This window comes from Peromyscus leucopus, chromosome 7 (genome assembly GCF_004664715.2).
Source record: "Peromyscus leucopus breed LL Stock chromosome 7, UCI_PerLeu_2.1, whole genome shotgun sequence".
NCBI classification, from domain to species: domain Eukaryota; kingdom Metazoa; phylum Chordata; class Mammalia; order Rodentia; family Cricetidae; genus Peromyscus; species Peromyscus leucopus.
The window spans coordinates 116,291,863-116,318,294 of NC_051069.1; the positions used below are offsets into that span (position 1 = coordinate 116,291,863).

Genomic DNA, 26,432 nt, shown 5'->3' on the forward strand with positions numbered 1-26,432 from the left:
AGTGGTGGGATATTCCTTTAATCCCAGCACTCTAGAAGCAGGATATGGGTGAGTTTCAGGTCATCCAAAACTACACAGTGAGACACACTGTCTCAACAAAAGAAAAAGGGTGTCTGTGTGGTGTGTGTCCCCCCCCCCCAACCAACCCAATTAAATAATAACAAGGTGAAGGCTCCCTTTAAGTCCTTCATCTCATCCCACTGATGGTAGGCTAAGCACTTTCCTCTCCAGGTTCAACTTCTGGGTCCAAGGGACCTTCCTGGTTTAAGTTTCAGGAGCTGCTGGCATTACAGGAAACAAGAACCTTGCTTTAGGATTCATTCTCTTTCTTACTTTTCTAAGAATGTACTTTTTGGCCTGGTGAGTGGTAGTCGAGTGCTTGCCTTGAACACACAAGACTTCCACCATCAGCACCTGAGCCAGGATGTTCGTGTACTTTTGTTAACTATGCCTCTCTAAATGGACTTCAAACAAGCAGCATGGATGGCATCACTACTACAAGGTGCAGTTCTGTCTGTCCATCCTAACAAGCCTGGGACATCCTTCCAGCCAGACTACATGTGCACATTTCAGTGGCTATACTTCTATTTTACAGGATAGGGGTGTCCTTTTTTATTTATTCCCTTCTAATGAGTGTTAACGTAATTTCCAATTTTCCAATATTACAGCTGTTGTAAGTAACGGTTGTCTCTGGAGTTCCTCATTCAATCCACGCATTAATTGTGCCTCATCGAACGCCACCCTCTCTCCTCGGGATTCCTGGCAAACAAAGGATCCCTCAAAAATATTTTTACTTTTATTTTTTAAATATTTAAAACATTTTTTTCCTGAGAGGCTGAAGATCGGGCTCTCAACAACCTAGGAAGCCGAGGTCCCTGGGGCGTCTCCCCAGATGAGAAAAGGGGACTTAAAGTATCTGCACGCACTTTGCTGGGCGCCGGGTCTCGGGCTTTGGCGGCCCGCACGCTCCGCACGGAGCCGATCCGGCGGGGTGGGGCCGAGCTGCGCGCGACCCCCGGCGCGCTCCAGGAGGCCAGCCCGAGCGACCGCTCTGGTCAGCGCGGCCGCGGGCTCTATGACTCCGCACTGGCTGGAGGAACGGGGAGGAGTCGGCGGAGAAGGCGGAGACCGCCGGGGCCCCGTGCGCCGCGGCGCAGACCTCTCGCGAAACAGTGTCGCGAGAGTTAGCAAGTCCCGCGCTTGCGCTTTGCCGCGGTGGTCCGTGGCGCGGTCGGAGCGCGAAGGGAGCCAGGTGGTGTGACGGCCGGCGCCGCCTCGAGCCCTCGCCACCATGAGCGGGACCTTAGCGAAGATCGCAGAGATCGAAGCCGAGGTAAGGGGCGCAGTCGGCGCTCCCCTCCCGGTCCGAGCATCACTTCCCAGGCGGTGCCGCTGCTGCGTTGTCAGGGCCCTGTTCCTGCCTGGCTTCCCTTCCCGCACCAGCAACCAGCTTGCAATGCCTCGGCCCCTACCCGTGCAGCCCGCTTCCCTGACCTCTTCCTCTGGGTCTGGGCCCCTCGCACTCTGCTTCTCCCACATCCACACCCAGTCCTTGGCCGGGACCCGCTCCAGTATTCAGCGTATGTCTCGATATTTCTGTTTTTCCTGCTCTTCTCTGAGTCACACCGACTTCTGTTCCAGACCCCGCGAGGTGTTCAGGAATTTTAAAGTCTTGCCTTTTGATTCCTTGCCTACTCGCCACTCTAACCTTGATGATCCCCTTTTGCACGGCAGTGATTGTGTCAGTAAAGAAAAATCTGGAAGTAAATTGATTCTACCGGATAGTGTGTGACGCCCGAGAAGTTCAGGGCTTTTTAAGTTTAGTAAAGTGATGATCCTGTTTTAGACCAGGTCCAGTAGAAACGAATACAGAAGGTGGGTTTTAGTTCCATCTGTGGATAGGGATTGGAATGACCTTGGTGTTGACACTTTGGGTCATTTTTTTCTTCTCTTGTGAGGAAAATGAGCTGGAGCGTGGGGAGAGTGAATTTAGAGCTCATTTGTTTGTTTGGGTGGAAAATAAATATGTGTGTGGGAGGTCAGAGCATAACTTATGGGAGTCATTCTGGCTTTCTGTTCTGTGGGTTCTGGGATTGAGTTTAGGTCTTAAGACTTGGCAGCAAGTCCACTGACTCTTTGAGTTTACCTAGTTGGCTCTGGGTTTTCCCCTCCCCTCACTCTTTTTTTTTTTTTTTTTGAGGCGAGGTCTCTACATAGCCCTAGATATCCTGGAACTATGTAGACCAGGCTGGCCTTGAACTCAAGAGAGATCCTCCTCTGCCTCCAGAGTGCTGGGATTAGCCAGGCTTGGATTTCTCTTTTTGTAAAAAAGTATTTAGGTAAGCCAGGCGGTGGTGTCACAGGCAGAGGTAGAGGCAGGTGAAACTCTGTTTGATGCCAACCTGATTTACATAGGGAGTTCCAGGACAGTCAGGACTACATAAAGAGACCCTGTCTCCCCCGCCCCCCAAAAAGCCACAAACAAACAAATAAAATGAAATGGGTTCACTGAGATTCGTAGGACATGGAAGGACAAAACATCGTGCTCTTAGCTTTTGGGAACGTTTGGGATACTTTGTCTTTTCTGAAATGCTTCAGGTTTATGGCTGTGATTCTTCCCTTATTAGATGGCTCGGACTCAAAAGAACAAGGCTACAGCACATCACCTTGGGCTGCTTAAGGCTCGCCTTGCTAAGCTTCGAAGAGAACTCATCACTCCGAAAGGTGGCGGTGGTGGTGGGCCAGGAGAAGGTTTGTGGTTCCATATAATCTCTGTGTGTGTGTGTGTGTGTGTGTGTGTGTGTGTGTGTGTGTGTGTGTGTGTGTGTGTATAGTTTCGGTTGAACTAATATGTGTGTGGGGGTGTGTATGTGTGTATTCACATGATGAATTATTTATTTTTCTTTTGAGACAGTCTCCCTGCCCTGGAACTTACTTATATACACCAGGCTGGCTTCAAACTCACAGAGATCCACTTGCCTCTGCCTTCCAAGTGCTGGAATTTAAAACATGAACCACTATGCCTAGATCCTGTGAATGTTTTTTGTCTTTGTGACAGGGTTTTTCTATGTAACAGCTCTGGCTGTCCTGAAACTCCACTCTGTAGATCAGGTTGGTCTAGAACTCACTGAGACCTGCTTGCCTCTGCCTCCCTGGTGCTGGGATTAAAGGCTACCACTATGTCTGGCTACTTTATTTTTACTTATTTACCTTTTGTTAAATTGAGGTTGGTCTTACTGATCCTGGAATTCACCAGTTCAGCTAGACTAGCTTCATCAAGCTCTGGAGACGTGCTTGTAACCCAGCAATGGGGTTACAGGTATGTGTAGCTGTTGCTAGGCTTTTATGTGGGTGCTGAGAATCCACACTCAGGTCCTCGTGCGTGTGTGACAGGTACACTGATTACTAAATCATCTCCCTAGCCCCATTGTTTTTAAATATTTAAAATTTATTTTGTGTGTGTAATTAATATTTTTAGCAGGGCAGTTGGCGGTATAGGCGTTTAATCCCAGCACTCAGGAAGCAAATGCAGGCAGATCTCTGAGTTGGAGGCCAGCCTGGTCTACAGAGTGAGTTCTAGGACAGCCAGGACTACACAGAGAAACTCTTGTCTCAAAAAACAGACCCACCTTTAATGCCAGAACTCGGGAGGCAGAGGCGTGTGGATCTCTGAGTTCAAAACTAGCCTGGTCTACATAGCAAGTTCCAGGATAGCCAGGGATGTTACACAGAGAAACTCTGTCTCGGGGGAAAAATAATAACAATAAAAAAAATTTATCAAAGTTTATTTGTATTTTTTTTCAAAGATAGGGTTTCTCTGTGTAGTTTTGGAGCCTGTCCTGGATCTCGCTCTGTAGCTCTGGATCCGCCTGGCTCTGCCTCCAGAGTGCTGGGATTAAAGGTGTGTACCACTCCTGCCCAGCATATTTGTATTTTTTAAGCCTGACATATTTTTGTGGTACTGGGGATCAAACCCAGGACCTCATACATGCTAGGCAGATGTTTTATTATGGTCCCAGCCCCTAAGCCTAAAATTTTTTTACTTATATATTGTTGTGGTACTGAGGCTTGATCTAGGGGCCTTGTGCATGTTAGGCAGGTCTTGTACCACTGAGCTACATATCAAGTCCTTAACCCTGAAATCCTGAGTTATATTTATTTTATTTTATTTTTCTGGTTTCAGAGACAACTAAATGTTATTCAAGTGAACAGTAGTTTTATTTTATTTATATGTCATGCCCAGGAAAAAAATAGATTTATTGAGGTATGTACACCTATAGCTTTAGTGAGGTTGAAGTGAAGAAGCTGATGCTGGAGAATGAAAGTGGAAATAGGAAATTGAAGCTAAGAGAACTAGACTTAGGAATGCTACACATCTGGCACACTTGCTAGAGAACGCCCACAACAGCTCTGAGTTCAGTCACAGCCGTCACTGAACAGTGAGCAGGGCCTTAGCTGGTTTAGTGCTGGCTGTGCAGGCGCGAGGACCTGAGCCCGACCCCAGCCGTGGGAAAGGCTGCGGCCACAGGCTCTTCTGTTCCCAGGGCCAGAAAGCTGGAGGTAGTAGCAGGGTTGCTGGGGCTTTCTGGCCAGTAGTGTAGCTGCAGGGGAGTTCCGGGCCTCAAAAAGTAAAGCAAAAATTGATCCAGAAAAGTATCTCATGTCGACCTCTGGCTTATACATGCATGGGCTCACACACACACACACACACACACACACACACACACACACACACACACACTTGTGGCTGAAGGCAGGAGGATTGGAAGTTCCAATGTAACCTGGACTGCTTAACACTTAAGTATATCTTATTTCAGAAAGCTTGATCACATTATTCCCAAGGGTAAGAGGAAATCCAAATCAGAGTTAAACATGGTGCCCAAAATCCACACCCTGCCTTTTTGGTTTTTTTGTTTGTTTGTTTCAGACAGAGTCTCTCTATGTAGACTAGGCTGGCCTTGACCTCACAGAGTGCCACCTGCCTCTGCCTCTGGAGTTCTAGGATTAAAGATATATACCACTATGCCTGGCTTTATTTGTTTTGATATTTTAAAGTTTTGTTTGTTTTTGTTTTTTTCTGGACAGGGTTTCTCTGTATAGCCTTGGCTGTCCTGGAACTCACTTTGTATACCAGGTTGGCCTCAAACTCACAGGGATCCTCCTGCCTCTGCTTCCTGAGATTGGAGATTAAAGGTGTACACTACCATTGCCCAGATGACACTTTCAATTTAATATTTTAAATTTTTGTGCTAGGCATGGTGGTACATACCTTTGATCCCAGTACTAGGAAGCAGAGGCAGGTAGATGTCTGTGAGTTCCAGAACAGCCAGAGCTACATAGTAAGACCCTGTCTCAAAACAAAACAAAACAAAACAAAACAAAATAAAATGAATGTGTGTGTGTGTGTGTGTGTGTGTGTGTGTGTGTGTGTGTGTGTGTTACTTGTTTGTATGTGCACTGGTGCTTTCACAGGCTATAAGAAGTAATCAAACCCCTTGGAACTGCACTTAGAGCTGCCTGATGTGGGTGCTAGGAACCAAGCCTGTGTCCTTTGCAAGAGCAGTGAAGAACTATCTCCAACCCTTATTTTTTAGGGTGGGTCTTTTGCCTGCATGTATATATCTGTGCACCCTGTAAAGAGTGTATCAGATCAGTTGGATCCTCTGGGACTGGAGTTAAAGATTATTGTGAGCTTTCTTGTGAGTGCTGGGGATTGAGTCTGGTCCTCGGCAAGAGCAACCAGTGCTCCAGCCCCAGAGTGTTACATTTTTGAGAGAGGACCTCAGATATTCCAAGCTGGCCTCCAAACTTCTGATCCTCCTGCTTTTTACCTCCCAAGCAGTGGGAGTACAGACATACATCAGCATACCTGGCTAAGGTTCAGTATTTTTTAGATGAATGCTTTTGTAATCTTTGGGCCTTAAATATTATACTAAAAACTGTTATAATTTAAGTAATAAAAGATTACATTGTTTTAATCAAGTACTGCATTAAATTGAATTGTGAATTTTATGCTTGAGTTCTATTTCTGAAGTAAGCTACAGAAAGTTAGAGAAACACTAACAAAAATATGAATGGAATTAGGTCAGTTGTAATGTACCCAAGGATAACTCCCGTTTTTTGGTGTTTATTGTTTTAGGTTTTGATGTGGCTAAGACTGGTGATGCTCGAATTGGGTTTGTGGGTTTCCCATCGGTGGGGAAGTCAACTCTGCTCAGTAACCTAGCAGGAGTGTATTCTGAAGTGGCAGCATATGAGTTCACTACTTTGACCACCGTGCCTGGTGTCATCAGATATAAAGGAGCCAAGATCCAGGTGAGTAGGATTTGCAGACCACGAAAGGAAAGAGATGCATGGTTTCCATTCATTTCAGAAGCACTTCCTTAGTAGTCCACAGTGTGTCAGGTCTATGCTTTTATTACCTGGCCCCTCATCTCTTCACAGTTGCTACGTTAGTTTAACAATAAAGTAATATAATGAAGTAGGGCCTATGAAAATCCATGAAAAGAGGACTATTGTTTTTATCTGATAATGAGGGAAGAACATCTGAGGCAGGGCTTTATGTACAAAGTGACTTTCGGACGTTGAGTCTTTTTAAGATTGATTTTATTTTATGTGTATGGGTATATTGCCTGCTTGCGTATGTATGTGCTCCATGTGTATGACTGGTACATGCATCTCCTGGAACAGGCATTCTTGATGCTAGGAATTGAACCTGGGTCCTCTAGAGGAGCACCAGTGTTCTCTCTTTCTCTCTCTCTTTTTTTTTTCCTGAGACAGGGTTTCTCTGTGTAGTTTTGGAGCCTATCCAAGAACTCACTCTGTAGATCAGCCTGAGTGCTGGGATTAAAGGCATGCACTTCCACGCCTGTCGTGCACCCAGTGTTCTTAACCACTGAACTATTTCTGCAGCCCTTGGAAGTGACTCTTTTGAGAAGAGGTTTTATATAGTCAGTGCTGGCTTGAACTCCAGGTTTGCCCTTGCCTCAGCCTGTAAAGTGCTAGAATTATAGGTGTGTGATACCACATCTGGTGGCAGGGTGTCTTGAAGTTAGCATATGTCTTTCTATTGCTGCAGTGAAACACCATGACCAAAAAGCAAGTTGGGGTGGAAAGGGTTTCTTTGGCTGACACTTCCATATCACTGTTCATCATCAAAGGAAGTCAGGACAGGACCTCAAACAGGGCAGGAGGAACATGGGAGGCAGGAGCTGATGGAGAGGCCATGGAGAAATGCTGCTTACTGGCTTGCTCCCTGTGGTATGCTCAACCTACTTTCTTATGGAACCTAGGACCACCAGCCCAGGGATGGAACCACCCACCATGGGCTGGGTTCTCCCCCATTAATTACTAATGAAGAGAATGCTCGACAGTCTTGCTAATAGCCTGTTCTGATGGAGGCATTTTCTCAAAAATTTCCTTTTAAATAACTCTAGCTTGTGTCATGTTGAAATAAGACTAGCCAGCACAGCGTAGAATTTGACCAGCCAGAAAAGTAAAAGTGTACTTTAGACAGCTATCACACACCTTTAATCCCAGCACTCTGGAAGCAGAGGCGGACAGATCTCTGTGAGTTTGAGGCCAGCCTGGTCTACATAGTGAGTTCCAGGATAGCCAGGATTAGGTAGAGATACCCTTTCTTGAAACGAAGTAAAAAAAAAAAAAAAAAGAATTAAAAACAAGCAAAAAAACAACTGTACTGGTACGTCTGATAGTGATTTGATACCAGGTAGGAATAATGAGTATGGTTTCTGTAAAGGTAGGTTGAGACTGAATTTATAAAGGGCCTTTGTATATGGCTAAGGAAGCTGAGCTTTATCTGTATAAGACATTTGAGATATATTTTACTCTAAAGGCACCTGAGTTTCAATGTCTTGATCCCCCCCCCTTTTTTTTATTTCCCGAGAAAAGGTCTCATGTAGCCATACTGGCCTCACATTCAGTTTGTTGCTAATGATGGATGACCTTGGAACTCCTGACCCTCCTGTCTCTGCCTCTGAGGTGCTGTGATCATTATACTTGGTCATAGACATCTTCCATGAAATATATGGTGCATATATCTGAAGCTTCCCCCCCCCCCCCCCCCCCCCCCGACTGTGTTTCCTCTGTATAGCCCTGACTGTCCTGGAACACACTGTGTATATCGGGGGTGGGGTGGGGTGGTGGCTTGCACTCAGAGATCTGCCTGCCTTTGCTTCCCAAATTCTGGGATCAAAGGTGTGTGCCACCACTATCTTGACAAAGATTTATTTATTTATGTGTTTTGTCTGCATACCAGAAGAGGGCATTGGCTCCCATGGGACTAAAGTTATAGATGGCTGTGAGCAGCTATCTGAGTGCTGGGACTTGAACTCAGGACCTCTGAAAGAGTAGCTAGTTCTCTTAACCACTGATCTATCTCTCCAGACCAGTCATATTTTTTTATATAAAGAGTTTGAACATAAAGAGTTTATATAAACTTCATATAGTTTTTTATGTACAGATTTTGTATCCACAGGTGTATGGGTGTGTATGTGATGTGACTTTTCAAAGTTTTCTTATGCCCCTTCTTTACTTCCCTCCTCCATTAGTGAGTAATTGCTCATCAGTTTCTTGTCACTGCAGATTAGTTTACATGGTAAGAATTTTATGTAAGTGAGAATCTGTAAGGGCTACTGAGATGGTTAAGGCGCTTGCCACGAAGGCTGATACCTCGAGTTTGATTTCTAGAACCCACATGGTGGAAGGAGAGAATTGACTGCAGGTTGTCCTCTGACCCTTATAACGTGTCTTCCTCTCCTATTTTTATTAACTTTTTTATTTTAAAGTAATTTTAAAGTTGAAAAAATAGTACAGACAATTCTCTTATATTGCTCACTTGCTTCCCTTACTGTTAACATCTTTATTATTTTTTTCTTGACAGGGTTCCTCTGTAACTCTGACTGTTCTGGAACTCAGAGATCTGCCTGCCTCTGCTTCCTGAGTGCTGGGATTAAAGGCGTGCACCACCACTCCTGCCAGTGTTAGTTAGCATTTTAAATAACCACAAAACATTATCAGAGATAGGTCAGTACTGGCGCAGGAATGTTCATTAAACAATAGACAGTAATAGAATTTCCCCCTTGTTTACACCAATATCTTTGCACCAGTCACTTTGGAAGTGAGTCTTTGTTTTTTTGTTTGTTTGATTGTTTTTTCGAGACAGGGTTTTTCTGTGTAGCTTTGTGCCTTTCCTGGAACTCACTCTGTAGACCAGGCTGGCCTAGAACTCACAGAGATCTGCCCGCCTCTGCCTCCTAAGTGCTGGGATTAAAGGCGTGCGCCACCACTGCCCGGCTTTTTTGTTTGTTTTTTGAGACAGGGTTTCTCTGTATATCCCTGGCTGTCCTGGAACTTGCTCTGTAGACTAGGCTGGCCTTGAACTCACAGAGATCTGCCTGCCTCTGCCTCCTGAATGCTGGATTACAGGCATGCACCACCACTGCCCATCTGTAAAGTGAGTCTTTTGAGAAAGGGTCTTGTTAGTTTTGGCAAGAATACTGCAGAAATTATGTTGTGTCTTCATCCTCATGATGCCAGTGTGATTTAGTGATGTTGACTTTGTGTGTATGTATGTATGCTATGTGTTCCTGTATGTGTGTATATATGTGCACTTACTTGTGTGTGCATGTAGACCAGAGATTGAGATGAGAATGTGTTCCTCTATTGCTTTCCATTTTAATTTTTTTGAGACGGTTTCTCACTGAACCTGGAAATCACTGTTTTTTCTAGACTAGCTGTTGTCCATTGAACCCTGGGAAAATATACCCCCCCACCCCACCCCCGCCTCTCACCTGAGGTTTTCTGTGACTTGATTTCATGTGGAGTCTGGGGATCTGAACTCAGGGCCTCCTGCTTTTAAAAAAACAAAACAAAACAGCAAGCACTCTAACCTGCCAAGCCAACTCCCATCACTATTAACTGTTTTGTTTTTAAGACATATTCTTTGTAGATCTGGTTTTGACCTTAAGATTCTGCCTCTGCATCTGTTCGTGGGAGCTGTAATTGGTTTGATATTAATCTTTGTGAGTTCATTAAGATGGTGTTTGCAGCTGGGCGGTGGTGGCGCACGCCTTTAATCCCAGCATTTGGGTGGTAGAGGCAGGCTGATCTCTGTGAGTTCGAGGCTAGCCTGGTCTACAGAGTGAGTTCCAGGACAGCCAGGGACCCTGTATCAAAAAACCGAGGGGGGGGGAGGGAGGAGAGGGAGAGATGGTATTTTCAGAACTTCTGAGTTGTGATATTTTCTTTTCAAAGATAGTTAATATTTCAGGGGAGATACTCTGAGAAAAATCCACATTCTAATTCTTACGCTCTCATTTTATTTATTTTATTTTTTTTTTTTTTGGTTTTTCGAGACAGGGTTTCTCTGTGTAGCTTTGCGCCTTTCCTGGGACTCACTTGGTAGCCCAGGCTGGCCTCGAACTCACAGAGATCCGCCTGGCTCTGCCTCCCGAGTGCTGGGATTAAAGGCGTGCGCCACCACCGCCCGGCTCATTTTATTATTAAAATTATTTTATTTATTTATTTATTTTTGGTTTTTTGAGACAGGGTTTCTGTGTAGCTTTGCGCCTTTCCTGGAACTCACAGAGATCCACCTGCCTCTGCCTCCCGAGTGCTGGAATTAAAGGCGTGCACCATCACCACCTGGCTAAAATTATTTTATTTTAATTATTTTATGTAAGTGTTTTTATGCTTGTGTGCCTGTGTACCACTTGTATGTGTATTGCCTGCAGAGTCACAAGAAGGTGTTGGATTCTTAGCTGTTTAACCTTTCTATACTGTTCCAGTTTTTTTTTTTTTTTTTTTTTTTAAGATTTATTTATTTATTATGTATACAGTGTTCTGCCTACATGTATGCCTGCCGGCCAGGAGAGGACACTAGATCTCATTACAGATGGTTGTGAGCCACCATGTGGTTTCTGGGAATTGAACTCAGGACCTCTGGAAGAGCAGTCGGTGCTCTTAACCTCTGAGCCATCTCTCCAGCCCCCTTGTTCCAGTTTTGAATGTGCTGTGGACTCCAGCATACACACCTCTTCAACCTTTGTCTCTTCTTGGGTCTGCTTTACAGCAGTCTTTGCTGCTGTGTCGCCCTGTCTAGTGGTGACTTTCAGTTCTTCTTTCTGTTGCATTTGTTAATTGGATTCAATATGGAAGAGCTGTTCTTCATTCATTTTTTTTTTTTTTTTTTTTGGTTTTTCGAGACAGGGTTTCTCTGTGTAGTTTTGTGCCTTTCCTAGAACTCACTTGGTAGCCCAGGCTGGCCTCGAACTCACAAAGATCCACCTGCCTCTGCCTCCCGAGTGCTGGGATTAAAGGCGTGCGCCACCACCGCCCGGCTTTGTTCTTCATTCATTTATTCCATAATTTCTATCAATGTGGAGTCCTGGATATTTTATGTGTTATAATTCAGTACTATTAGCTGGCACTTGGGAGGCAGAGGCAGGCGAATCTCTGAGTTTAAGGCCAGCCTGGTCTACAGAGTTACAGGATAGCTAGGGCTACACAGAAAAACCCTGTCTCACCACCACCACCACCCCTCAATAATTCAGTACTATTTTTACTCACATTTTACCAGCTTTGACCATTAGAAAGTTCTTTTTATTGTCTCCTATGTTTTTTACATAAGCCCTGCCTTGTTTCCTTTTTCTTTTGGGATATGGTTTTATTAAGTAGGCAAAGCTGTCCTCAAGCTCAGTGACTCCTGCATTGCCTCCTGTGTGTTGGGATTGTAGGTGTGTATTATCATCCTCAGCAATACTGTGATTTATTGAACAAATTGAAAATCCGCAGAAATGGTGCAAGCCATTATAAATTCAAGATGATGTAAGTGAGTGGTTGCTAAATGTCTTATTTTACCTAATCATGCAGTTCTGTCCAGTTGTTTTATGTATTTTGCATGTGTATATATAGTGTAGTATGTGTGTATCTATGCATATTTGTGGGCACGTGTGTATGGAGGCCAGAGTTTGATGACAGGTGTCTTCCTCATTCATTCTCCAACTTACATATTGAGGCAGGGTCTCTTACTTGAACTCAGAGCTTGCCCATTCAGATAGTCTAGATACTCAGCTTGCAATTGGAATTCCCTGTCTGCCCCCAATTCTGGGTTATATATAGGCTGCCACACTCTACTGGTATATGAGTGGGTTTTAGGGATCTGATTCCAGTCCTCATAATTTTGTTGCAAATGCTTTTACCTACTGAGTTTTCTCTGCAGCACCTTGTTATGCATTTTCAGTGACCTGAAGTATATGAATAAATTGTAGCTGACATTTAGTATATGCTAAGGAAATTAACATTCACATAGTCAACTTGTGAGGAAGATTGGATTTGATAAAATAGGTGTGGTGAGACACTTATAATTCTAACACTTAGGAAGTGGGTGGAGGTAGAAGGTCCAGAAATTCAAGGTCATCCTCAGGTACATACTGATTTCAGGAACATCTTGGATTCCATGATACTCTGGGATCTCAAAATGTGGGGGTCTCAGATGTAATTAATATCATGAGCGTAATTAATGAATATTATGAGTGCAATTAATATCTTGAATGTAATTCATGCCACTGAATTGTGAACTTAAGAATGATTATAATTGCAAATATTATGTTCATTAAAAAAATAAGATGGAGTGTAATCACCATACATTATATGTGTGTATGAAATTGAAGACAGCGATGTTCTAAAATAGAAAGTGGTAATGGTGTCATGGGCCTATGAGGATGCTGGACTAAAGTCTATCAAATTGTGCAAGCAGGCAAATTGTATACTATGTGAATTATTTGTCAATAAAGATTTTATATATATAAAAAAAAGCGTGTGGTACCACCAAAAAAAATGTGGGGGTCTCTGTGACCACCAAGCCTGGGAGAGTAATAATCTGAATGAAGCAAGAAGGAAATCTGGGCTGGGTAGTGGTGGCACACACTTTTTATCCCATTGCTTGGGAGGCAGATCTCTGAGTTTGAGTCCAGCCTGGTCTATAAAGTGTGTAGCCAGAGCTACATTGAGAAACCCTATCTTGAAGAATGAAAAAAAAGAATCAGAAACTCCAGTTTTTTATTGTTTCCTATGTTTTATACATAAGAAACAACACCTAGGAAGCTGGTTGCTTTGAACTTTTTTAGTTGAAAGATTTATTTTGTATTTTATGTCTATGGATGCTTTGTCTACATGTACATTTGCACATCAGAAGAGGGCATAGGATCCCATGAGACTACAGATACAGATGGTTGTGAGCTGCCACCATGTGGGTGATGGGAATTGAACTCACAACCTGGAAAAGCAGCTAGTGCTTATAACTGCTGAGTCCCTGGTTCAAACTTGTAGAGTCTAACACTGGATAATTTATTTTAGGCATGTTTAAGTATGGTACAATTTGGAAAAACGTTTTCTGGTTTAACACAGTCCCCTGTGCACAAGGAGGTATAATTACATCAAAGCTTTTCTCAAAGTACACGTCACTTCTTCCATAAAGATGGATTCTGGAGATAGGCTGCATGTGTTGCCTTAATGGGGGAGGGAAGGATCTGGTGTGGTCTCAGTCATACTGAGGTCATCTGGGCTATTAGCACCTCTGGTCCTACTTGTAGGAGCTTGGTGTGGCCTGGCCCTACAGATAGTGCAAGGATCACCTAGGCTATTAGCCACCTCTGTTCCCAGCCTTCTGGGCAGAAAACAGGTGATACATCTTTTCCATTATAAAGACAGCCCTGCATGTTTAACATTCCTGTATCCCTAGTGTGATCTGTAAGTGCAAAGACCTTTTTGTTCCCAACACAAAGAAAGGTTGGATTTGGGTCTCATAAATGTTGGATACTAGAGAAATACTGGTATCCAAAGGAGGATACTTGTTAGTTTGATTGTCTTTTCAGATTTCTAACTGGTTGTTCCTTCTTTCCCCTGTTCTTAATCTTGTAGCTCCTGGATCTCCCGGGTATTATTGAAGGTGCCAAGGATGGGAAAGGCAGAGGTCGTCAAGTCATTGCAGGTGAGTGGTCTGGGGCTGCCGTCTGGGCATCCCATAGATTGCTTCTGTTGGCTAACCCTGTTCTAGTTACTCACTCCCTCTAAGTTTTAGATGTTTCAGATAACATCTTCATTGATTTTTTTTTTCCAGTGTGATCTTTGTTCAGCAGAAATCCTTAATTTTGATAGATTCTAATTTGCCTTTAAAATTTGTTTAGATTTGTTTGATATGTATTGTTTATAATTAGTGCTTACCCTGCATTGTATGTATGTGCCCCACATGTCTGTGTAGTGCCTGGGGAGGCTAGTGAGGTGGTTGTATCCCCTTGAACTGGAGGTTAAAACGTGCCTGCCACCATGTGTACACTTTTTCTTTCTTTATTTCCTTTTTGCATGAATTCTGGGGACCAAACTCGGGTCATGATGCAGACATTTTACCTACTGAACTATCTCCCCGGCCTTGAAGGTGTTTTATAAATTCTTATCTTTCCTTAGGTTTTGTTGTTATTATTTATTTTTATTTTTGTGTGTGCTGTGTGTATGTGTGGCTCAATGACTGTGGAGGTCTGAAGAGTACATTGGATTCCTTGGAATTGGAATTATGAATGGTTCTGAGTGGTAGGAACCAAATCTAGGTCCTTTGCTAGAGCAACATGTACTCTCAACCATGAAGTCATCTCTCTAGCCCCGGACTTAATATTCTTAATATTTATGACGCTTTTGGTTGCTGTGACAGGATATGTTACATAAAACATTCAAAGGAGGAAAGATTGACTTTGGTTTATTGTTTCAGAGATGTCAGTCCAATATGTCAGGGAGGACCTAACAGAACCTCTTAGATCGGTCAGAAGAAAGGGTGAGGGAACGAGAGAGGATGAAGGAGGGGATGGTGTAAATGACCAATAAATACACAAAAAGATTCAACGTTTTTAGTCATTACCACCACTGGGAGAAGTCATTAAATACTGGTTAGTAATACCACTGACAGTTGGTAAGGCTGTGAAATACTTGGGAGTTTTTACTCACTGCTAATGGGAATATAAACATTGGGACAACTGTTTTAACAGTTTCTGATCACTTTTATTTGATATGCAACAGTTTCACTGGTGCTTATCTAGGAAAAGTGAAGACATACCAACAGAAAGACTTACTTGTACATGACTGTCCCGTGTCCCCCACCACCACTACCACCACCACACACACAGAGTTTCTCAGTGTAACAGCTCTCTCTGGCTGTCCTGGAACTCGATTTGTAGATCAGGCTGGCCTTGAATTCACAGAGATCCGCCTGCCTCTGCCTTTGCCTCCCAGATACATGACTGTTTATAGCAGACTCAAATTATACTTCCAAATAGAAAATAATACCTATGTTCCTCCATAGGTGAGTAGCAGGTAATAGTTTACTCCTCAGTTATAAAAGAGACAAGTTACTGATAACATACACAATGGTTGAATATTAAAAAGTGCTAGAATAAAAGATTTGAGCAGAGAAGAATACATTTTGTTCCATTTATGTGGTATTTTAAAAAGTAAAACTATCTATGGTAATAGAAAGTGCTTGACAAGGAATAAGAGAAATGGTCTAAAATGGGTCCAACTTTTGGAGGGGATTTGAATGTTCTGTATATTTTGACGGACGTATTTTTGACCGTCTTCCATAGCATAGTTGGCCTTACTTTGTTTTGGTAGCTGAGGATGTCCTGATGTTCGTGCTGGGATTGCAAGTGTCTTGACTCTTGACTCTGTCTTGACTAGTGTGGTGATTAGATCATTAAGTCATCTGCTGAACAGCTCTAGTTTGTTTTTGTAAAGTGTAGTTTGCTAACGCTGATGAAGGGTATGTTAGTTGGGGCTGGGGAGATGATTGAGTGGTTAGAGCACTGCTGGCCTTACAGAGAGCATCTAGATTTGATTCTCAGCACCCACATGGGAGCTTACAACCCGCTGTGTCTCCAGTTTCAGGGCATCTTCTGGCCTTTGTGGGATATTCAGGCTAACATTCATACGAACATTAAAAAAAAATCAAACCAAATACATGACCGTAATCGTGTAATACAGATAATGTAATCTGGTTTTTATTTTAGAATTTATATTTTAAAATTGATTATTTTAGAGTTTATTTTTTTAAAAATGTTTCTAAACTTATCTGTAGTTTATTACTCAGTTTATATTTTTAGTTTGATTGTCTTACTCATATATAAAGGATTGGCCAGTTTCCTGGGTGATTGTTTGATAACTTTAAGGCATGTACCGCAAATTGATAGCTATTATAAATCTTTGGTAACCTTAAGCATTTTATGTGTATATAACAACAAAAAAAACCTCAGTCTAGGGGCTAGATAGAAAACATCTCTGTTTGAGTTTTTGGGTTAGTAAAGGCTGTATGCATTCAACTTAGGGTATCATTTTTACCCCCAGTGGCCCGAACATGTAATTTGATCTTGATTGTTCTGGATGTCCTGAAACCCTTGGGACATAAGAAGATAATTGAAAATGAGTTGGAAGGCTTTGGGATTCGCTTGAACAGCAAACCTCCCAACATTGGCTTTAAGAAGAAAGACAAGGGAGGCATTAACCTCACGGCCACTGTAAGTGGGGACGGTGAAGTGGGGTAGACTACTGACTGGAGGGGTGGTGTGCCAGCGGATTCAAAGGTGCAGAAATTGGTCACCTTCTGCCCGTTTCCGGCTCTCATTGAGATAATTGAGTCATCTTGTAATGACTGACAAGAAAGACAAGGTCATGGCAGGAAGCACTCTCACTGTGGTTTTTCAACTTTATTTCCGCTTCTTAGGTCTCTACCTAGGGTGTTACAGGCATTTGGAACAGTATTACCAGGAAGTAGTTGCCAGTATCCTGTGCTTTCATTTATTTAACATAGATTTATAAAGCATTTATATAACATAGATTTATGGAGACCAAAGATTAGTTTAAGCTCTGGAAGTGGCGAAGGGAGGGAGCACGTAGAAGGCACAGAGTAGTCAAGACCCTCATTGCTGGGCAACTGAACACTCAGTGAGGAAAGTACAGTGTATTAGATCAATAAAGTGTAGTAGGGGAAGGTGAGGAGGTTGGTCCCCTACCTCCCCAGACTCATGTATCTCAGGTTGGCCTCAGACTTACTGAGAATGTACTCTCAGTAGCTGAGAATAATAGTGAACTTCCTATGCTCCTGCTTCTGCTTCCCGAGAGCTGGGGTGACAGATGTTTCCCCACATGCCTGGTTTCTGGGCTTTCTGGGCATGGAATCCTTGGCTTAGTGCATCCTAGGTGAGCCAGCTTCAGGACAGCCCCAGTCTCTAGGGCTACCAACCCCTCCCCACCACCACCACCACAGGGTTCTCTGTATACCCCTGGCTGGCCTTGAACTCAGAGATCCAGCTGCCTCTGCCTCCCAGTGCTGGGATAAAGGTGTGTGCCACCACGACTGCACAGGGCTGCCTTCCTCTGAGTGGTTCAGAGAAATCTTCACTGAGGTGACAGGAGACGGTCAGTAGTCAGGTGAATATCTTGGGGAAGGGGGTTTGTTGATGGGGAAGAGCCCATGCAAGTTCCTGAGATGGAAGCATGGACGCAGCAGAATGAAGAAACTAGAGATGAACACAGCCCAGGGCCATTTAGTGTGTTCTGACCCATGGAATAACCTTTTGAAAGATTTTTTTCACTTTTATTTCAAGGGTGTGAGGTTTTGCCCGCATATGTGTATATCACATATGTCTGGTACCTGAGGTTGTTTTTACTCTTTACTCTCTTGGGAGGCCCGCCACCCAACTCCCAAATAATCACACAAAGAGACTTGTCCTTACAAGCCAGCCTTTGCTTGGCTTGTTTCTTGCCAGCTTTTCTTAATGTAAATTATCACATCTACCTTTTGCCTCTGGGCTTTTACCTTTCTATGTTTTGGTCTATCTTTTCTTGTTGTTCCGTGTCTGGCGGGGTGGCTGGCCCTGATGTCCTCCCCTCTCTTGCTCCTCTTCATCTTTCTTTCCAGATTTCTCCTTCTATGCTCTCTGCCTGCCAGCCCTCCCTATCCCTGTTCCTGCCTCACTGTTGGCTGTTCGTTCAGCTCTTTGTTAGACCATCAGGTGTTCTAGACAGGCACAGTAATGCAGCTTCACAGAGTTAAACAAATGCAGCATAAAGAATGCAGCACATCTTGGCATTATTAAACAAGTGCTCCACAGCATAAATGAATGTAACACATCTTAAAGTGATATTCTACAACACTGGGGAGACTAAGAGAGGGCATCCACTTCCCTGGAGGTAAAGACAGCTCTCAGCTGCATGTGGGAGCTGGGAGCTGAAAGCAGGTTTTCTGCGAGAGCAGCCAGTGCTCTTAACTACTGAGCCAACTCTCCAGCCCCAAGTTAACTTCCTTATTTTTTAGTGTTTTCAGACAAGGTCTTTTATGTACCAGGCTGGCCTTGAACTCCTGATCCTCCTTCTCCCACTTAGTAAGTGTTCAGAGTCAAGGCATATGATACCACACCTGACTTCTGTTCTAATGATGGGATCCTGGTGAGCTTTTGTGTTGAATTGGTTGAAGCACTACAATGAAGAAACCGTCTAAGAGACTCTTACAGTGCTCTGGGATGGTGTTGGCATGCAGTGGCACATCCCGTAGTTTGCCAGTTTGGAAATTGAGGCAGGCACAACAGCTGTGAGTTTGAGATCAGATTGGGCTTTGTACCAAAACCCTGGCTCAAAAACAAGGCTTTGGCTAGGCCTAGTGGCACACGCCTTCAATCCCAGCACTCAGGAGGCAGAGGAAGGTGGATCTCGACGTTCTAGGACAGCCAGGGCTTTACAGAGAAATCAAGTCTTGAAAAACAACAAAAAAGTTTTTCTTTTACGATTTTATGCATGTGGCTGTTTTGCCTGTGTGAGACATTATTGTAGCACTGTGTACCTGGTGCTTGGAGGCCAGAAGAGGGTTCTTTAGACAGGGTCACACTGAAGCTATAGCTGGCCTGAAAGTCTCTGTGAAGATAGTATTGACCTCCAACTCAGTTCTGTCTTCCTCTGCCTTCTGATTCTGTCATTAAAGGTGTCCATCACCAAGCTAAGTGGAGACTGATTTAAAGAAAAGTGGGTGGGTAGGTGGAGGAGGGGGAGTGGGGGACACACACACCAATGCTTTTTTTTTTGGAGATCTGAGGGGAATCTATAGGAGTGAGTTCTCTTCCCAGCATCTCAATTGAGCTCAGCCTGTCAGGCCTGGCAGCAGGCCCCTTTAAAAGCTAGAGCATCTCCTGACCTGACCCTGAAAACTTCAGTTGATTTTATTTTGTAAAATTATGTGTATGCTGGGTAGTGGTGGCACATAGTGCACACCTTTAATCCCAGCACTCCGGGTGCAGAGACAAGAGTTCTAGGCCATCCTGGTAAGAAAGAAAAGAAGCTGGGCAGGGGTGGCGCACGCCTTTAATCTCAGCACTTGGGACGCAGAGACAGGCAGATCTCTGTGAGTTCGAGGCCAGCCTGGGCTACAAAATGAGTTCCAGGAAAGGCGCCAAAGCTACACAGAGAAACCCTGTCTCGAAAAACTCAAAAAAAAAGGAAAGAAAAGAAAACGTTTTAAGACAAAGTTGGAAAGGACAACTGGAGAAAATTAGACTGGTGGGGACCATATAAAGACAGTGTTTCAGATAGAAGGGGTGAGCAGGACCAGATAAAGACAGTGTTTCAGATAGAAGGGGGTGAGCAGCTTCATCAGTTGCTACAGTTTTGGTCAGTGAATTAAGGCCTGAGAGTTTCTCAGTTCAGATTAACATAGGTTTAAGCTATCTTTCCCAAAAGATCTTCCCATTTATTTTGTCATAATATTTGAACTTAAAGAGTTCTTTGAATTAGTGTGCTATAGCTGTTGTTAATGGCCCTGTTAGGTGACTTTAACAACAGGTTTACGAGGGTGATTGTTCGGCTGATACTGAATTAGGTCTCTACCCTAATGACCTGTTCTAATTATCTCCTTAAAGATGATGTCATCAATTATTGTTACATTCTGAGATACTGAATATAGGACTTTAGTGTATGAATTATGGGGAATGGGCTATGATACAGGACACAGTTTAGCACATTACATATCTACATAGTAGTTTAGAACTTTTTTTAGTTATAGTCTACTGTAAATTAGTTATTCTTATCCAGGCCAATGTAATGAGTTTAAATTTTGGCTAGAATTGTTCAGGTCTAGTGCTAGGGATGTGGCTCAGTAGGTAGGATGCTTGCCTAGCATGCACAGAGCCTTGGGTTTAATTCACAGTACCACATTAACAGAGCAAATCTATGATCCAAGCACTTGAGAGTTACTACAGTTAAGAGGATCAAAGTCATTCCTGGCTACTTAGCAAGTTTGAAAGCAAGTCTAAAAAAAAAACAAGTACACAGAAGCTGAATATGGCCTTTAATCCCAGCACCCAGGTAGAGGCAGGTTGATCTCTGAGTTCCAGACCAGCCAGAGCTACATAGTCTCCCAGAAAAGAAAAGTACACACGGCCCCTCCATCTCCCCTGATTTGTCTTTTGTCCTCTCTCCCTTCAGTGCCCGCAGAGTGAACTAGATGCTGAAACAGTGAAGAGCATTCTGGCTGAGTACAAAATTCACAACGCTGACGTGACTCTGCGGAGTGACGCCACAGCCGATGACCTCATCGACGTGGTCGAAGGGAACAGGTACTTAGTGTGTCCCCGAGACCGAGTGGGAAGCTCGTGAGGGAAACTAATGACAATGTATTGGGGATCTGGAAGAGGGGTGCCCCCCAACCCCGGCTGTACTGTTGTGCCGCCCGCCGCTGCCTACAGTGCGACCCTGTGGCCTTCCTTTCTAACTCCTCCCCTTGCTCTGCAGGTTGGTTAATGATGGCGGTGTTCCCTGTTGGAGTTATATGCTGTGACCAATGCTGCCTCTTTTTGTTTTGTTTTTGTTTTTTTGAGACAAGGTTTCTCTGTGTAGCTGTTTTGGAGCCTGTTCTGGATCTCTCTCTGTAGCCCAGGCTGGCCTGGAACTCACAGAGATCCGCCTGCCTCTGCCTCCCGAGTGCTGGGATCAAGGGCATGCGCATCACTGCCCGGCCGTATACTGCCTCTTAAGTTCTTTTGTCAAGTGGTAGTTGAAAGGGGATCGGTCAGTCTGCTCTCTCAGTTATTATTTGAGCAATCACACGGGCCATCTTGCAGAAGTCCATGCATCCTAACTGGACAGGGCTGAAACCTCGTTCTGTGAAACGCTGCTGCTGTTAGCACTTGACTAATTGAACCACTTTGTCCGAGTTATTCCTGACGTTTACACGAATCTTCTTAGTTGTTTGTTTATTTGAAGAATTTGACTCTGACTGAAAACAATTGCGTTAAGTTAAACAATTTACAAGTGAAGCAACTGAAGTCGGAAAAGTTGCAACTTACTAATTACTAGTAATCTTAACCGTCATTTGATTGGACACTAGGAGTATAACATTGCTAAATGCTATACTTTAAAAAAAGCTTTAAAGGCACACACCTGTAATCCAAGAGGCAGACAGATTTCTGAGTGCAAGGCCAGCCTGGTCTACAGAGTGAGTTCCAGGACAGCCAGGGCTACACAGAGAAACCCTGTCTCAAAACAAAACAAAAAACAAAAACAAAAAAACAGAAAATTAAATAAATAAATAAATAAAGAGTTTTAGTCTTTAAAAACTATCGTGAGGTGTGGTTATAACTCGTGATTTAGTCTAGCCTTGATCCTCAGCACTTGCTGAAAAGAAAAAAAAAAGGATGTTGTTAGAAATTATAGGTATATATGCCAAGCCGTGGTGCCACATGCCTTTAGTCCCAGTAGAAACAGGTGGATCTCTGAGTTTGAGACCAGCCTGGTCTACAGAGTGAGTTCCAGGATAGCCAGAGTGGTTACACAGAGAAACCCTGTCTCAAAAAAAAAAAAGAAAAAAGAAAAAAGAAAACAAGAAAGAAATCATAGGTGTGGTTCTGTCTCCCCTCTATCCAAAGGCAGTCCTTTGTCCCTCAGGGACAAATACCCCTCAACCCTTTCCCTTGTCCCCATCCCCCTCACCTCCTGTCTCTTTTACCACCACATCCTAGTCCCATTCTAACACAGACTTCCCCTTTTCCTTCTCTTTTTATTTATTTATTTTTTTTATTTTTAAAAATTTATTTATTATGTATACAGTGCTCTCTCTGCATGCGTGCCTCCACACCAGAAGAGGGCGCCAGATCTCATTACAGATGATTGTGAGCCACCATGTGGTTGCTGGGAATTGAACTCAGGACCTCTGGAGGAGCAGCCAGTGCTCTTAACCTCTGAGCCATCTCTCCAGCCCCCCTTTTCCTTCTCTTAAAAATTACGTCCGCAAGGTCATTTGCTGCTATTTTCTGCCTGAGTCAGAAAGCAGCCATTTTAACTTTTCTCCCCCACTTAATAAAAGATCTCTCTGTAAAAAAAAAAGAAAAGAAAAGAGATCCTAGGCGTGTCTTTTGGGTGGAGGGTTGCTTCTGTAAACGGACGATGCTGATGACTTCAGAACCTCTGGCATGGGCCTCAGGTCGGGGAGGGAGTGCTGAGTAGTCAGCCTGCTTTGTCAGCAACTCCAAGTGAAAACTTCCTTTCTCTTTCTGTAGAGTTTATATCCCCTGTATCTATGTATTGAATAAGATTGATCAGATCTCCATTGAGGAACTGGACATTATCTATAAGGTACCTCACTGTGTACCCATTTCTGCCCATCACCGCTGGAATTTTGATGACCTGTTGGAGAAGATCTGGGACTATCTGAAACTCGTGAGAATGTGAGTCTTCATGACAGCTTCTGGGGCTTCTTAACGAAGTAGTCTGTGTTTGAGGATAGAAGTAAATGCTTCCTGCTGCGGGTTCTCTTCTCAGATTGGAGACCGCCCTGGCCTGATGGCAGAGGTGATAGAGGGTTTGCTTACGTGCAGCATGTGACAGTGGGTCTTTTCTCTGTCTAGTTACACCAAACCCAAAGGCCAGTTACCAGATTACACATCTCCAGTGGTACTGCCTTACTCCAGGACCACGGTGGAAGATTTCTGCATGAAGATTCACAAAAATCTTATCAAAGAATTTAAATAGTAAGTATCATGGTCGTGTGGTACTTCCTTTTCTTTTGAGTTCCTGATCTCACTAATAGTTGTCATTCTGAGAGGAGGGGTAAAGGAACCAGGTAACAGAGGCTTCTGGAAGGATTTCTTGAGTTCTCTCTCTCTCTCTCTCTCTCTCTCTCTCTCTCTCTCTCTCTCTCTCACTTTAATGTGACAAGGTCTCACTATGTAGTTCTGGCTGGCCTCGGCCTCCTGACAGTTGGGATTCTAGGCATGTGCCAACATGACTGCTTCCCTCTTAATGTTTATTTTTATTTTATGTGTATGTGTGTATCCCTTAGTGTGCATGTGTACCACATGTGTGCAGAGCCCAGAAGAAGGCATCATCAGATCATTTGGAATTAGAGATATTTGTGAGCCACCCAGTGCGGGTGCTGGGAATCAAACCCGGGTCCTCTGCAAGAGCAGCATATGCTTCCAACCACTGAGCCGTCTCTTCACCTCCCTCTGAGTCTCTTCTTAAAGCCATGCCTACCTAATTGGAGCAAGAGGAGTTCCCGAAGCCTCTTCAGCTCAGGAGTGTTTGCTGGGACATAGGTCCTGCCATGCCCTCACTGACTCACCCTCCTTTTGGCAGATACTAATTTTAGGAGATGGGAATGGCTCCGTGGGTGATAGACCTGAGTTCAGATCCCCTGCTCTCACATAAAAGTTGGGCAGGGCCCCAGTGCCTGGTAAGCCCAGCAGTATGTGTTAGGAGACGGGCTGCTGCAGCTTTCCTTGGGTCTTCTGGAGAAGAGTGAGTGGACTTAGCTGCTCGGCTCTCTCTCCAGCCCCTGATCCTTTTTTTGTTCTTGTTGGTTTGTTTGGTTGGTTGCTTGGTGGTTTTTTGGTTTTTTGAGACAGGGTTTCTCTATGTAACAATCCTTCCTGTCCTGGAACTCACTCTGTAGCCTAGGCTGGCCTCGAACTCAGAGATCCGCCTCTGTCTCTGCCTCCCGAGTGCTGGGACTAAAGGTGTGCACCACCACTCTTGGCTCAGCCCCGTTTCTTTGCTTCTCTTAAATTGACTATGGAATGAGAGCAGTCCCATGATTTCTGAAGGCATTTGTCATCGTGTGAAGTTCCAGCATGCCACACTGCTGTGCAGGTGGCTGTGAGTGTTTGTCCCACTTTGGAAGAGGGCTTTTGTCCACTGTAGGTGTGTGTCTTCTAGGAGCCAGGATGCTAACTCTGCTAAGGTGGCCCCTGGGCACCCAGGGCTGAGCTAGCTGTTCTGCCGCTGACTGCCGTTGTTCCTTCCATGTAGCGCTCTGGTCTGGGGCCTCTCTGTGAAACACAATCCTCAGAAAGTGGGGAAAGACCATACACTGGAAGACGAAGACGTCATTCAGATCGTGAAGAAGTGAAACCGAGTCCCCCGTCTGCTGGCCAGCCACAGCAGTGGTCTACGACCAGTTCCCACCTCAGCCCTTCTGTCTTTGGCAGCCACTGGATTGGGACACAGGGATGATACGGAGACTCCGAACTGGAACATCACTTGTCTTTGTTTTTTTTTTTTTTTTTTTTTGAGGTGGGGTCCCATTTATTTCAGGCTGACCTTGAACTCTATAGCCAAGGCTCGCCTAGAATTCTTTGTCAGCCTCCATCTCCCAAGTGCCGGGCTTCCCAGTGTGGACCTGCACCTCAGCAACATTACCTTTCTTGCCTGGTGTCACTCTGAACTGTATAAAATCCCTGGTGGCTCATTGGCTTTGTGTCTTTGTCAGATTGCTGTGGGGTGACCCGAATGAGGAAAGACCTGTGTGTACAGGGAGACAGCTGCAGAAGGTGAACTGGCTAATGTGCCATGTAACCCCCTTGGGGATGAGAGGCTGGCTTGGCTTTCTTCCTTTCAGGTGGCCTTTTCTCAGGACATTGGAGAGAGGAAGGAGATGATAAAGTTATCTGCTCATTTCCTCCGGTGCTGGTCTGTTTTGGAGGATAGCAGTTGAGTGGACTGCTGGGAGAAAGCAGTACTGGTGAAATTATTCGGGCCACTCCACGTAGTTAAAAAGGTTTATTTTGTGGGGTAACTCACAAATGAAGGGATAGGCTACAGGGTCTGGGGAAGACGTAGCGCAGTCCGGCGGTGTTCTCTGGAGAACTCTGTTCGGTCTACCTCTAGTGTCCAGGGTCCGGGAACCAAGAGAAGGCGGTGCATCCGGATCTTGGGTCTTCAGTGCCCTCCCTTGGCCCCGCCTTGTAGGCGTGATCGTTATCGGAGCCTCAGTAGGGGTTGAAACTTCCAGAACAAAGCTGGAATGGCTACCCACTACAAAGCGGTTGGAGTTGGAGGTTTTCTGTTAGCTATGAACCCAGAAAGATTCCTCAGCTTTGTAGGCCTCAGTTTCATCATGTACTACAGGAACAATGCATTAACTGTGAGGCTGTGACTGCTCGTGGTAGAGGTGGCTTTGGAAGTGGCTTAGCACAGGGTCAGTCATATTCTGTACTCAGTGTGTGTTGGCGCCTGCTGTTACTCGGCCCGTTTTTAAACTACTCACTGCCAGGCATAAACAGCACAGTTGGGTATAACCCCGGTCTTCATGTCACCAGGACCTCCAAACTAAAACTTGACTTTAATCCTTTGGCAGCCTCTTGTCAACCTTGTAACTTGAGTGAAGGCAGGGGGGACATTAGAAGTGAGGCAGCTGTCTGTACCAGAATAGGTGTGTGGATACACGTCCCTGGAAGAAGTGTGCGGGAAGGTTCATTAAGACAACTAGGGAGAACATGTGGTGGTGCTCTGAATCTTGTGACATGGCTTAAATTTCCGTGCATGTCTTCCCACTTTTCTCTAAGGCTCCAATCTCATAGAAGACTTTGAGACCAAGCTGCCTTGAACCTCACTATGTAGGGCTGATTTTGACTCAGATTCCTCCACCTTTCCCCAGTTAATATAGTGTTCAAGGCTGTGTATCTAGCTTCTGTATACCTTTCCCTCCCCTTGTCCCCTTTGTGCTTTATTGTGCCAGTTAGTCTTTGCCTTCATTTGTCTTATCTGTTCCACCAGCTTCAGCCTGCAGAGCCATTTCGTATTGGCAGCTCCTCCTTACTTGACCCCACCACTACTGGCTCAGGCAGGACCCACAAGGAAGTACACTGGTGTTCCTCCATTGACAGCTGGGAACTGCCTTTTCCAGGTTCCTCTTGTGAAAGCATGTGTCAGTCTACACAGCATGTTTCTCAGGCTGTGAAGTCACTCAGAGTGTGCGGGCCTCTAATAAATTTGGAAGTACCAGACTGCCCTCCTGCTTATTTCACAGCCAGGTTTTATTGAAAGGCAGCCCCTTTCGTGTGCCCTGAGTGCAGAGCAGAGTTGGTAGCTGAAGGATGATAACCAGTATC

General features: G+C 44.4%; 1 protein-coding gene across 1 annotated transcript; it reads left to right on the forward strand.

Annotated features, from left to right (window-relative positions):
* Positions 1-1,140: 1,140 nt before the first annotated feature.
* On the forward strand, positions 1,141-24,793 carry Drg1 (developmentally regulated GTP binding protein 1). The gene is made up of 9 exons (XM_028870706.2): positions 1,141-1,333; positions 2,628-2,751; positions 6,140-6,315; positions 13,942-14,011; positions 16,408-16,577; positions 20,533-20,663; positions 22,602-22,769; positions 22,950-23,072; positions 24,352-24,793. Exons 1-9 carry the CDS (start codon positions 1,292-1,294, stop codon positions 24,449-24,451), a joined length of 1,104 nt encoding a protein of 367 aa, XP_028726539.1. The 5' UTR covers positions 1,141-1,291; the 3' UTR covers positions 24,452-24,793.
* Positions 24,794-26,432: the final 1,639 nt, after the last annotated feature.

Coding starts and splice junctions, on each gene's coding strand:
- Drg1 (XM_028870706.2), top strand. CDS start 1,292: ATGAGCGGGACCTTAGCGAAGATCGCAGAGATCGAAGCCGAG. Junction 14,012..16,407: donor AGGTCGTCAAGTCATTGCAG/GTGAGTGGTCTG, acceptor TTTTACCCCCAG/TGGCCCGAACATGTAATTTG. Junction 23,073..24,351: donor CTTATCAAAGAATTTAAATA/GTAAGTATCATG, acceptor CCTTCCATGTAG/CGCTCTGGTCTGGGGCCTCT.